We start from the raw sequence: 12,769 nt of genomic DNA, 5'->3' as shown, positions 1-12,769 counted from the left end.
CCCTCTTTCCCTCCAAGCTTTACACCCGCGAAACCCCTTCGCGGCCCCTCGTAAACTCCGAAATCGGTTCCACTAGCGAGGGAGAGCATACATTACCCCGTATGCAACCGATGCGATTTATTTATCCATTTACCCCACAGCTAGGCTCCCTTTTTTTACGACGTAATATGGGCTCGGGGTAAAGCACCCGGCTTACAGTGCCGTGGCCTCAACCCCTTCGATGTAAACGGTTTAAGGGGGAATACCAGTTTGGAGCCTCGAAAAATGTGTACATTTTGTGGATTGTTTACAAGTCAACGCCTGTTTTGGCAAAATCATCTCTCTTTCTCTCTCTCTCTCTCTCTCTCTCTCTCTCTCTCTCTCTCTCACGTTTCACATCAGCCGCAAGAAACCACGAACATTCTCAAACAGCTGATCGACTTCGCATTTACTTTTCGCGATCATACATACATACTTTTCCACACAACACCTTGCCTACACTCACACACACACACTCTCGCTCTCGTGACCGACCCGAGTGCTCGGGTATATAGAGCTGTAGTCTCTTGTATCTCTACAGTGTAATCTCTCGTATCGCGAACTGTTACCTCTCTATTAACTGTATCACCTCATTATCTATCTCTAGATCTCAATAAACCGCACTATTCTTAACATTTTTGAGTTCTCTCTACACAACGGCTCGATGAAGATTTCCCGGCTTTTACTATCATTACATAGTATTATGAACTACTTTAAAAAAAAATTTCAGTTAAAAAACTATTGTTTTTCGGAAGTTATGCATATATATCCGAGAGTCTCTCTATTTGAGACGGTTAAACGGTGGGCCTAAAAACTCGCGCTATGTTCAACCGATTCACTTCCAATTTTGCATGCAGGATCGTAATAAGATTCCACATCGTCCAACGAGGGCCTTTTTTATTCCGATTGCCCGTTTATTATTTATAAAGAAAAAAGGTAGCCTTCTCTCTTAGAAAAATGTAACTTTACCTTTGATCTCTCACCATTTCTTTATTTTACAAAATTTTCAAAATCGGCTCCGTTGGACGATAGCCATTGACATACTTTATAAGCAGATTTTATTGTTTTTGATTTCCGTCACGACGTACAGCTGTTTTCAGGCCCACCGTTTAGCCGTCTAAAATCGAGAGACTCTCAGATATGTATGCATAACTTCCGAAAAACAATAGTTTTTGAAGTGAAACTTTTTTTGTAAGTAGTTCATAATACTATGTAAAAATAGCAAAAAAACGGGAAATCTTCATCGAGCCGTTGACATGTAAAAAAATCTACCAAATGTACACATTTTCCGAGGGTTCGAACGGGTGTACCCCCTTAAAGCGGTGACTGCCAGTAGCTCGACGAGCAAGCCTGCCCCTTCGGCGATTTCCAGGGGAAATTACGGTGGAATTATTCCCGGGGGCTGCGAATGCAACGACTGACATCGCTTCCTTTGATTCGATGTACCTGGGACACCTGAAAGCGACGCAGACGTTAATGGAGACACGGTGGACGTCTTGTTTGGTCCATTCAACGCGGAGCCCGCTATCAATTAGCAAACTCGCCTCGTTATGCGTTCAAAAGGTCCTCGGTAGCCCGCGCGAGCATCGCGGAGCACGTTTCCTCGCGTCTCGCAACGCGTGCAGCCATTTTCGTTAAGCCGAAAAAAGCTATCCCGCTGGTAAACGCCGGCAAGAATAATGCGCCCCTCCCGCGGATGAAGCCTGCCCCGGAAGCCGATGGAAATTGCGGGGAAACGAGGCTGCTGTCGCTCGGCGACAGAGACAGATGCCGGTAACGAGAGGCGAGAAGAGCCAGCGAACGAGGATAGAAATCGGGACGGATGAAAACTGCAGGGAACAGACCGAGCCTGGGCGGACCGTCGCTGACATTAAGCGGACTAAGCTGATCGCGCGGAACCCTCGGGCGATTTTGTCGGCGGAATCTGCGGCTTCGCGGCTGAACGCTGATAGCTTTTCATCCTGGTTATTGCGCAGAACGGCAGAGAAGGAGAGAGCCATCCGCGACGGACGAGCGTCTCGTGAAAGTAAACTTTTCGCTCGCCACTGCGAAGGTCGTGAGGCACGAGTGATTTAGAACCGACTCGCTGTGCTGATCCATAGTAATCGATTTAAAGCCGAGCTATTTCTGTAATTGGAGCGGAGGTGACGGAAAGACTGGGGGGTGATTGGGGTGGAATCCGTCCGTGGGAGGCGGAGAAAGTTTCGAACGCGATTCGAGACAGGTACGTATATACGTACGTATGCAGTGGCTGTTGGGAATCGTCGGAAATTACAAAGCCGTGGCGCGATCGTGGAAAAGTTGCGTCGCGAGGGGAGTGGTCGGTGGAAAGTGGGACGAGCGTGAGACCGCAATTAGTCGTTGCACGGAAGAACACGCGAGATACCGTTGCGGCTCGTCGGCGGGAACTCGTTCGAGGAAAACGTCTAATCGAGATTCCTCGAAACTAAGGCGTCGAGATAGGCCAGGCCGCGTACCCCTGCGTCGACTTATCGTCCCCGAGCTTGGCGCATCCGACCGATAACTATTATATGGCGCCTCCGCAAACTGTCCCCTCTCTCTCTCTCTCTCCCTCCGGCCGGCCCGTACCACGGCTGTCTTTCTTCGCCGCCCCCGTAGTCGCGACGGGGCTCTAATTTCCAGGAAAAAGAATCGATTCGTGCCTCCTGGAAGCACCACCTACGCGAGCCGTGACGCATCGATCGACTCGGCGCGCTCGTTCCCTCGAACCGATCGCCTCCTCTCCGCTGGCTGAACGTAAATCATCCCTGGAACCGTGGCGGCCCGTGAACGGAAAGACGAGCGTAAATAACCGAGGACGAAGCCAATTTTCGCCCGCCTATCGATCCGCCGCGGCACGCTCCGACACGCGAAAATACTCGGCCAGAACGAACACCTTGTTGCCCGACATCCAGCGAGCGGCTTGGCGGCTCGTGCAAATGCCCGGCGGGTCGACGAACGCGGGGTGTATTGTTAACGAGACGTTAGGGTTCGCGGATCGCGGAGGGAAAGCTTTAGTCGGGGTGGTATTAAAATTTGCGCTCCTTCTTCCCCGCCTCGTGTCGAGAAATCCAAACTCTCCTTCTCCGAAGGTACAAGAGCGCCTTTCTCCCTCTTTCCTCTTTTCTGCCTTCCGATCTATCGCCGAGACTCGTCTACGAGAGATCCAATCCAGGCCCGGAGCGAAGCAAACAATAAGAGATTGCGAGAGCTGGAATAAATCGAGCCATCTCCGCAGCGCGGTGCAAGAAACCGTATCGACAACGGTATTGTCAGGTGGAAATGACAATCGCGCTCCTGCTTACCTCCGACTCGCCTGTCGCGTCATGTGGATCAGTGGACGGGTGTCTTACGGCTTGGATGAACTCCTCTATTCGCTCTAAACGTCACGCGCGCGCACCGTGACTCTGCTCCCTATTTATTTGTTTGCGAACGAGTTAGTAGCCACTAGCGCACCGACGCGGGGTGCCAACGACTCGCACCATTAATCTGCCCGATTACCGAATTCGCGCAAACACTGCGCCAGCGGATCTGTTTGCGTATCCTGGCGATTGCCCCCGAATCGGAATTATTCGACGCCCCTCGGATCTGTAGCAACGTTTTCTCTAATCCCGTGGAAACGGTTTTCCGCTCGAGGGGATGAAGGAAACTCGACTCACCGAGCACGGCCAGTGTGATGTCCCCTTCGAGGATGGTGGTGTCGTTCCTGGCACGACAGGAATACCGTCCCGCGTCCGAGGCCCTCACCTTTTGCGCGTAGATCGTCTGGTTCGCGCTCTCCGGGTACAGGATGAAGTGGCTCTCGCCACCTGGCCAAGGATAAGCCCTGTTGTCCTTGTACCTGCAACACCACGCAGGAAAACCAACTGTCAGCTAAAAAGCTTCTTACGTCTTTCGTCTCGGTCTGCTAATCACGCGTATACTGGGAAGAAGAATAGAGTTACAAAGTGTAGGCGAAAAACCGAACCCGAGGCGATGGGACTCGAACCCATGATCTTCGGATCCACTTCGTGCTGGCCGGCCGCTTTAGGTTCTGAGTTTTTTCAGGTGATTTTGGCAAGGAAAAATCAGGGTTGCAAATTTAAATAGCCGCCATTTTGCTTTGAATTAATAGGGTAAACTATACAATGATTGACACCCTAAGAAGAAATCCGAATTGGAATGTCTATATTTTTCTGTGAAGTTTTTATATGGGCTTCATTTTCGGTTATTATCAATGGTTATGGAGTTCTTATTGAAATAAAACATCTTGAGTACCTATTAAGTCTTTTATTTTTAAAATATTCAATGAAAAACAAAGTAGGCATATAAATACAATCATTGGCACCCTGAAATTTGTGGTTATATAGAAAAGACATATGTAGTTAAAAACGAGGTTTGAAGTGTTTAAAGAGACTATTTCGTTCGCTATTAAATACCTACAACACTTAGTAAGTCTGTATTTCAATTAATTACTTAGTTATAAAGCGACAAAATGTACTTACCTACCTCTTATCAAAATTTTAAGAAACCACCTAAAACTCAGCCCTTCGTCCCGCTTTGTGGTGTTGCTAGATGTAAAATGTGCAGTTCAACTACTGGACTTTGCAGTGTTGTAGTGAAAGAAAAATAAGAAATTGTAAAAAAATACTTTCTAAGTTCCTTGTACTTCTTAATATTTTACTTTTTAATCAGGAGTGCCAATGATTACTGCAGTGCCAGCATTAGTGCAGTTTACCCTATTTCGGAAATTCCCTACGTTAATCAGAGGATACATTAATATACTAACGAAATCTTTTTTGTTTTTTCATTTTAGATAATCTGGTTCCGAATGGCAGTGCTCACCGCAAAATCAAATTTTCCACAAAGGTAAATATTTCTTCAACGAAAAAAATACCAAATGTTCTTTAAATGTTGCTCTTTTAAGTGTAAAAAGTGCTGTGAAAATATATGCTTTCACTTTTGCAAAAAAAATTCACAAACATTCGCCTCTTTTCGGCCGCCTGACTAGGTATAACCCCTTAATGTGTACGCTTTGTGGATTTTTTTACAAGTCAACGGCTAGATGAAGAATTCCCCTTTTTTTACTATCTTTACATAGCATTATGAACTACTTAAAAAAAAAGTTTCACTTCAAAAACTATTGTTTTTCGGAAGTTATGCATACATTTCCGAAAGTCTCTCGATTTTAGACGGCTAAACGGTGGGCCTGAAAACAGCTGTATGTGGTGTCTGAAATAAAAAACAATAAAATCTTCTTATAGAGCATGTCAATAACTATCGTCCAACGGGGCCGATTTTGAAAATTTTGAAAAATAAAGAAATGGTAAGAGATCAAAGGAGAAGTTACATTTTTCTAAGAGAAAAGGCCACCTTTTTCCTTTATAAATAATAAACGGGGAATCGGAATAAAAAAAGCCCTCGTCGGACCATGTGGAATCTTATTACGACCCTGCATGCAAAATTGGAAGTGAATCGGTTGAACGTAGCGCGAGTTTTCAGGCCCACCGTTTAGCCGTCTAAAATCGAGAGACTCTCGGATATGTATGCATAACTTCCGAAAAACAATAGTTTCTTAACTGAAATTTTTTTTTTAAGTAGTTTACAATACTATGCAAAGATAGTAAAAAAAACAGGAAATCTTCATCAAGCCGTTGACTTGTAAAAAAATCCACAAAATGTACACATTTTCCGAGGATTCAAACGGATATACCCCCTTAACCGACTCCCCCAAAGCGGACTCCCCGAGATCTGTGTAATAGCAATAGTAATAATAATAACAATATACGCCAATCGATAGCGCCAGCTATACGCCTATCGCGCCATACACCTTTCCTAGACGCCAAGCGCTCACAAATGGGATAGGGATCAACTAATGGCGGGTAAGTTTCATTCGCAGCATTTCTTCAGCACCTTCTCTACGATTTATAATAGGTACCGACTTAAAACTCCTTCATATCGAAGCAACAGCTTTCTACCTATTAATTTCCCGAGGTTCGCGCTCGATCCGGAGAACCCGTTCGTCCCCGTCAGCCAAAAACCTAATATCCCTGGTCGAACAAGAAACAAACAAATAAGAGCGCTGAACGATGCGGTTACCGCGATCCCTCTCCGCGGCGAGCACGGCATCCTCGTGATTTATTCTCGCCGACAGCCACTCGCGGGAGTTTTCCATGCAGAAGAGAGGAGAAGGGAGAAGAAGGTAGCAGCAGCTCGCGTCCGCTTCTTTCCACTCGATGGATGTCTTCTTGCAGCTCGTCCGAGACACAAAGGGGCGTCCGTATTTCACGACTCGCAATCGAAAAGCACTTTTCAAACGCGACTCTCCTCTCTCTCGTTGCGTTCCCGTTGCTTTCCTCTGCTTCGCGTTTGCTTTTCTCGTCCGCCAGCAACAGAAAGGGCCCCCCTTTTCTTGGGCCGCTCCCTGTTCCACGAGGACGCGGCACGGCGCGGCGTTCGTTTGCCTCGCGGCTCCTTCACCTGTCTTCCGAGAAACCTTTATTTGCGTTCAACAGCACGGCGACCCGCCGCGACCGTACACGTATATTACGCGGAACAGATTACAAACCGACAGCATTGTCTCCGTCCGCGCTTTTGTCCGCCGCCATCCAACGGCCAGTCACGTCCCGTGGCGTCTTCGACATCTGCCATACTCCCCGTTGCATCCGTCACGCTTCGTTCCTCTTCCTCTCTCAACCGCCCCGTCGAGCAGAGATTTCTCGAAGTCGAGCGACTTTCCTTGATACCCGGGCTCGATGCGGCCCATCTCCTCCACGGGGCTCCATAACCGTCCAATTGTTTTCGACGACGTTCGACTTTAACCAGGGCTTCAGTAGGTTTCGATAATAACTGTTTCAAACTGTTATATAAAGGTTCTGATTGAAAGAGTTATGAAGAACCTTTATTCGGAATAATTTTTATAAAGAACCTAAATATCGGACTATATAAGTATAAGTTACGGTTCCTATATAGCTCTATAACTTTTATTTTTTAGGTTCTATAACTTTATTTTTTAGGTTCTATAAGTTTTATTTTTTAGGCTCTATAACTTTCATTTTTTAGGTTCTATAAGTTTTATTTTTTAGGTTCTATAAGTTTTATTTTTTAGGCTCTATAACTTTTATTTTTTAGGTTCTATGTTTTATTTTTTAGGTTCTATAAGTTTTATTTTTTAGGTTCTATAAGTTTTATTTTTTAGGTTCTATACCTTTTATTTTTTAGGCTCTATAACTTTTATTTTTTAGGCTCTATAACTTTTATTTTTTAGGCTCTATAACTTTTATTTTTTAGATTCTACAACTTTTATTTTTTAGGTTCTATAACTTTTATTTTTTAGCTACCATAACTTTTATTTTTAGGTTCTATAAGTTTTATTTTTTAGTTTCTATAACTTTTATTTTTTAAGTACTATAACTTTTATTTTTTAGCTTCTATATAAATTACAAAGCGGTTATAGAACCGATTCTTGTAACGATTGTACAGAATTTTACAGTAAATGAAATCACAGCATATTACAACTACAGATTACTCTGTGTAACCAAATTGTTTAAAAATTATTATAAATAAGTAAGCAAATATATATTACGTACACATTTGTACATATGTATATGTATCCACTCGGCGGTACGCAAGGATCACTTGTACACCTATGTACAAATGTGTAGTCCCAGACTTTAACCGAACGGCTCTCGAAGAAATGCGATTGAAATCCCCGCGATCCACGAAAGGGATTCTCTCGCGGACGGGCTACGAGAACGCGGAGCCTCGTCAAGTCGTTGAAAGAATTTAATAAAGCGCGCCGCCCGTGGTGGCAAATTGCAGTGGCCATTCTTGTTTCGCGGCACCGTCTCGGTGCGCGCTCTGGACGCATCTCATTTCTGGCAACGACGATTGCATTCGAGAAGCCCCCCTTTCAACCAACCAGCTTTTAAAAGGCTGGCAATGAGCAGGAGAAAAGGAAAAACGCGCCGATAATCGAGCCCCCCGCGTTTCCTTCGCCCCGACGTTTCAGCCAAGTTTAATCGAGTTTCCCGCGGAGTTCCTTGGACGGAAAAACGGCCAAGGTTCCGCGCCCCCTTAATCGACGCTCGCGACGAGAACGAGGCTCTTAACGCCTGTGATTGTTAATTGAATGGATCTGATTCTTTGGCTGCCAGGTGCGATAGCATCGCCGAGCGCGCGTGCTGGGTATACGCTCTTCCAATTCCAAGCGCGCCGTTCTCTCATTTACCTTCATTTTCCTCGATTCCCGCTCGCAATAGACAATCCCAGCTTGGGCGAAAGAAAACTTCCAATTCTCCGGTGTCTTACAACGGAAACTAGATTCGCGCACCAGAGGAATCTCCGTTCCAAAATCTTTCGCTCGATCTTTACTTCTCGTTGCAATAATTAAACGTTAACGACATTCGGCAGGAAAGAAATGCAGCCACTGTTTGCCCGGAGGAGGAGCCAGCCAGTTTCTCGCTTTCATCGATTTCTATTGCCCCACGGTGATTCCGTCGTTTAACTCTGTTTTCTGAGAAACCAACCCCCGAGAGGACGGCTCGTTCGTGGCAATATTTTTATTCGAAACAAGGGGCTTTCATTAGATCCTGCTGCCGCTGGTCTTCTGTCATTCTTCGTGAATCCTTTCTGATTCAGAGGGAATCAGAGGCGAAGGAGATTCTTCGCCCTGCTCTACCGAAAGGCCACCACCCTCTTCTCCATTCGAAATGACAGTGATTGGAGATGTCGAAACGACGCTAACGGAGTACCTGTTCCGCGACAGTTCGTCACGGTCGAGGAGCGCGAGCTATTTTTCAGCGCAGCCCACGGGAACTGGCGGCTTTACCTGGCAAATTGCGGGGTGGGAAACGGCAGACAGGATACGGCGATTACGCAGGGGACTCGGATCGATTTCCAGCCGAGCAATCTTCCACTTTTCCCTGTTCGCGGAACCAATTACACGGGGAAAATACAGTACGTGCGACATTTCCACGGACGTCGGCTGCGTGCACCGCGGGGCGTCGCGACGCGTACCGTCGTCTCTTCTTGGAACGCTCGCCGCCCGCCCGCCGCCCGCGATCGATCCTCCGCGCTTTGTCTCCTCTTTTCAAATCCTACGCTCGCTACTCGATTCCACTCTCCTGCATCGTTCATCCCTATCAAGCAAATAAACTCCCGCGTCTCGAGTGCCCTTTGCAAATCCTCCCTTGATTTTTCAACGAAAATGCTTCTGGAATCAACGGGAATTCCAGTACGAGGGGGATTTCCATTTTCCTTTATCGAGACGCCTGCTGCCGGGATTGATGCGCTCGGGTCCCCGGCGTCGGCCTTGCAGGATCGGTAAACTGAAAAGTCGGGATCGCGGAGGATCCAGCTAGTCAGAATATATCGATCGAGGGTCATTCCACGCGAAGTCGGACACTCTTCGGAATAACATTTCGGATGTTGGCGCAACTTGGATATGTTGTAGTCTTTAGGGGTATATAAACGTATCTCGAAGGATTTTTCGAAATGGCAAAAATTGTGGATGTTACAGCTCTTTGAAATATAGTGTTTACTATTTTTCCAAAAATTATAACTGTTGAACTAATGAACGGATAAAAATCACCTTTTGGGTGCTTACAGTGCAGATATAAGAGTACCTAATAAAAATTATTTCGCTTAATAAAAACGAATATTTCACCATTTATTTAGTAATTGTTCTAAACAAATGCAATTTTATAGTTGAAGGCACCTTTTTAAAAATTTGGAAAAATAGGGGGATTAAGCCCTGTGTTTCCTCTTTATGGACATGTTTTGAAAAAGGTGGACGTTTTAAAATTGGCCAAATGAAAATTAATCGAATGTAACGCTGCGGAATTACTTATTTGATAATTGCTACAACTTTTGATTTGTCACTGTATGAATAGACTTTAGCTTTTATATGAGATGTATAAATGCATGAAAGTTTCGCGTTCCAGAAATTGTTTTTGCAAGTCCACGTCTCTCTAGTAATAATCGTGAATGTTTTTGATATTATTTCTGGAACGCGAAACTTTCATTCATTTATACCAGCGGATACAGTGTCTCATTTAAAAGCTAAAGTCTATTCATACAGTGACAAATCAAAAGTTGTAGCAATTATCAAATAAGTAATTCCATAACCGGTCATGTATTCCAAAAGTCGCTCAAAAATGCGACAAAATATTTATCCTTTAACACAATGCCATCACATTCCATCCTATCCCGATGGAAGAGTACTCACCACCTTCTCGTGGTTTCCATTAAACAATGGCAACTTAATGCCATTATGCAACTTAATGTTTCAAACAATAAGTGCCATCGACAGAGAGTGAGTTTCCAGTAACTATTAACGGTATTAAACCTTGCAGCGGTCCTCATTAATACCCTATATAAAAGTGGCAGGTATAGCCGCTTGGCCGCTGCGAGCGACCAGTCGAGCCGGTGTGATTTCACGCAGCGTTACATTCGATTAATTTTCATTTGGCCAATTTTAAAACGTCCGCGTTTTTCAAAACATATCCATAAAGAGGAAAAACAGGGCTTTATCCTCCTATTTTTTCCAAATTTTTAACAAGGTGCCTTCAACTATAAAATTGCATTTGTTTATATAAATGGTCAAATATTCGCTTTTATTAAGCGAAATAATTTTTATTAGGTACTCTCATATCTGCACTGTAAGCACCCAAAAGGTAATTCTTATCAGTTTATTAGTTCAACAGTTATAATTTTGGGAAAAATAGTAAACACTATATTTCGAAGAGCTGTAACATCCACAATTTTTGACACTTCGAAAAACCCCCGAGATATGTTTATATACCCCTAAAGACTACAACATATCCGAGTTGCGCCAAAATCCGAAATGTTACTCCGAAGAGTGTCCGACTTCGCGTGGAATGACCCTGGATCGCTCTGTTTCGGCTTCGAACAGACCCGGCTTGTGTAGCAGCGCAGCGAGCACAGAGATAATTCCACGTCTCTGATGGAACGCACCCGCCGCCTTCGCTAAACAATTTGCGAAAATCATCGCCGGCAGGGTGTCGTGCTTAATGGTTTACATTTGTTCCAGCTGATTACTGGCGCCGCTGGGCTGCCTTCGCAGCCAGCGTTTCCTTAATCGACTGCGACTGGGAATTAATTACGCTCCGCCCCCCGCGTCGTTGCCCTCTGGGGCGGCGCGGGATATCGCGTTCCCTGGGAAAATTAATCGCCGGGAATTAATGGACTGCGACTATTCGATTTCGCAGCGGTGTCGTCGACAAACGTGACGTGCATCGCGCTAACATTCGTGCCGTCGCTGCCGGTAGAAGAACTCAGAGGGGAGAGCCGAGGAATTTTAAGAAGAGACTAAGGTCCTTTAAGAACTCAGAGGGAAGAGAAATCAGCTGATCGCGGAAGATCCAGCCCGTAGACTCGATTCCTCGCTGAAAACATGATCAGCAGGGATGAGAGGAGGCAGAGAGGAGCAAATCCTTTCGCTGCTGGAAGACCAGCGCTGACTGGTGCTTCTTTTCCGCTGCTCTGCCCCTCTTTCTCCTTCATCCTCCCCCGTCGCAGCTATTCGTCCCGGAGGATATTAAAAAGACGGAGCAAGGATAATACCTCCCCGGTTTTTTCCGTCTCCGCAGGCTTTCCTCGTGCAAGCCGCGTTCCACTTTCCGGGGCCGGGCTGCTTTCACCGGGCTCGACGTCCCGCGCCACGGTTTGCCGAAGCCTTTGAAAATTTCTTTCGACGGAAGAAGGGGCTTCCACTTCCCTGAGCGTTCCTCGATTTTCGGCGAGTCCCCCGGTTCCTCGATTTTCCCCGACCACTGGCGATCGCAGGGTCTTCCGTTCGAACTTGGGACTCGAGGGACTCGGGCGCAGCGCGGCACGGATCCTCGAGGCAGAGGACACGGGGGATGGTAAACTGGGGCACGGAGAACGGAAATTCACCGATCCGGGGCACTTTCGCTGGTTGGATTTCGACGAATGGACACGATTCCAGGAGAGAGGCGATTCGAAGGACGGTCGTGCGTGTTGCAACTGCATCTCGTGCCGCGGTCGCTTCTGGGAAAACGCGGCGTCGTCCCAGAAACCTTTTTCCCCCCTCGAACGGGCATCGATTCCGACGCTGAACGGGGGAAAACTCCTCCCTCCCACACGTTGCTCGCGTTATCGCGGGCGTCGTTCCCGGCCGCCGTTGAATCCCTAATAATAATAATTGTTACCGCTATTGTTACGGCCGCGAAATTCTGGCCAACTGCCGAGGAAAAGAAGGAATTCCAGGAAAAGCGTGGCTCTCGAGGCAGCCGAGGAGAATGAGCCTTAATGACGACCATTTAGATAGCGGCGCGGCGGCCGCGGGGGCGTTCATTGACAACGGCCGAGGACGAGAAAAACGACGGGTCTCTCTCGACGGTTTTGTAACGTGCCAGCTGCTCCAGCGGCGCGAGAGATTTTCGCTAGCAAGCAAGCAAGCGAGCGAGCGAGCTAGCGCCTTGATTGCTTATCGGCTTTAATTAACGCCGAGCACCTGGAACGGCTGCTACGAGCAAATAGACGATCGCCTCGGCCCCCCTCTGGCAGCTTGTAAACATCCAGCCGACTTTTCATTGCTTTTAATTACTTTCTTCTGGTCGGAGCGAGGCGTCCGCTCGAGGAAAATCGCGGGGAGCATCGTCGCGGGCGCCAGCCACGCGAGGATCTTCGGTCCTGGGCCATGAAGCCAGCTCGAAACGGGAATAAATCCGCCGGACCTCCGCTGGCACTGGGTGCTAGCTGCGTATTTATCGCGATGGCCATCCGT

At 46.7% G+C, this 12,769-nt stretch overlaps 1 protein-coding gene across 1 annotated transcript in view; it reads right to left on the bottom strand.

The window, feature by feature from the left end:
• LOC143369575 (interleukin-1 receptor accessory protein-like 1-B) overlaps window positions 1-12,769 on the bottom strand; it is a 138,413-nt gene that overhangs the window by 35,742 nt on the left and 89,902 nt on the right. Inside the window, exon 2 of the mRNA XM_076813688.1 lies at window positions 3,678-3,859. Within this exon, the coding sequence (XP_076669803.1) occupies window positions 3,678-3,859 (182 nt within the window). The remainder of the gene's footprint in view (window positions 1-3,677; window positions 3,860-12,769) is intronic.

This window comes from Andrena cerasifolii, chromosome 6, assembly GCF_050908995.1.
Source record: "Andrena cerasifolii isolate SP2316 chromosome 6, iyAndCera1_principal, whole genome shotgun sequence".
In the NCBI taxonomy this organism is placed as follows: Eukaryota; Metazoa; Arthropoda; class Insecta; order Hymenoptera; family Andrenidae; genus Andrena; species Andrena cerasifolii.
Note: the sequence above shows the minus strand (reverse complement) of the source record. Positions and strands in the feature narration are given on the sequence as shown.